This window comes from Cariama cristata, unplaced genomic scaffold (genome assembly GCF_000690535.1).
Source record: "Cariama cristata isolate BGI_N322 unplaced genomic scaffold, ASM69053v1 scaffold20052, whole genome shotgun sequence".
Classification (NCBI taxonomy): Eukaryota; Metazoa; Chordata; class Aves; order Cariamiformes; family Cariamidae; genus Cariama; species Cariama cristata.
The window spans coordinates 13,317-14,324 of record NW_009602361.1 but is presented as its reverse complement, the minus strand read 5'-3'; the positions used below and the strand labels follow the sequence as shown (position 1 = coordinate 14,324).

Genomic DNA, 1,008 nt, shown 5'->3' with positions numbered 1-1,008 from the left:
GGGGGGGGACATGCAGCCAAATGGCCGAGCATCCCGTCCCTGCCCGAAGCTGGGTGCTGGTCTCACTCGCTGCATCCACAGCGGATGGAGGAACTACGTTACCACTGCCCGGGCGAGGAGCACTGCCCGGGTGAGGAGTCACCTCCACCATCGGAAGCCCGAGGGCTCAAGCCAGTCCCCTACGATCAAACCAGCATCTCCGGGCTGCTTTCGGATAAATCCTTACACAACTCCACACCCTCACCCACGGCCTTGTTTACCGACTCATCTCTAAACTGTAAATAATTATCTACAACATCCAGAGGGACCAGAGTTTACACAGCGGTGATTTCTCTTGCAGACCGATTCTGGCCGCTGCCTCGTCCTCCCCCCAGCCTCTCCTACCTACGCCCAAGAGACAGAAACGGAATGAACCGGAGCAAAGTCTCCCAGCCCAGAGATCAGAGGGGCTTCCAAAAGGCAGGACCCAAACCACGGCGCTTCTGTACCTTGGTCAGCGAAGACACGGATGATGTTCCCAGGGACATTAAATTCCTCCACCCTGCAGGCATCCGCCGGGTCTTTGTTTGTAGAAGGCAGCGTCTTTCTCTTCTGGAAGATCCGCCAGAGCACAGACGGCACAGGAATCGGGGCTTTGGGGCTGGGCTTGGCGCTCAAACCCAAGGATTTTAACAGTAAACTTTCCTGCAAACTTAACTCCATCCCCAGAACCACGCTGAGGAGAGCGCAGGCGAGGCTGGCTGCAAAGCTGGGGAGAAGCCACATTGCTCCGCTCTCCCTCCTGCAGACAAAGAGCAGCCTGGGCTGGGGACCTGAAGACAGGGGCCAGGGGGGTGTTGATTGCCTGATTGGAGCCTTTGATCTGGTCAGTGCTCAATTAGCACCGAGGGATTCCCAGGATTGGGCAGAGGGTGTGGACGGTCCCTCCAGGCTCCCCCTGGGACCTGTTAACCCTTTGTGGCTGCGTGGCAGGAGGGCGGCTGCCCTCCTCTGAGCTCCGAGCTCCTG

The 1,008-nt window shown here is 58.4% G+C and overlaps 1 protein-coding gene across 1 annotated transcript in view; it reads right to left on the bottom strand.

Annotated features, from left to right (window-relative positions):
• The window catches only part of GDF1 (growth differentiation factor 1), a 2,185-nt gene extending 1,420 nt beyond the window's left edge, over positions 1-765 (bottom strand). The window contains 1 exon segment of the mRNA XM_009694749.1: positions 489-765. Within this exon segment, the coding sequence (XP_009693051.1) occupies positions 489-765 (277 nt within the window).
• Positions 766-1,008: the final 243 nt, after the last annotated feature.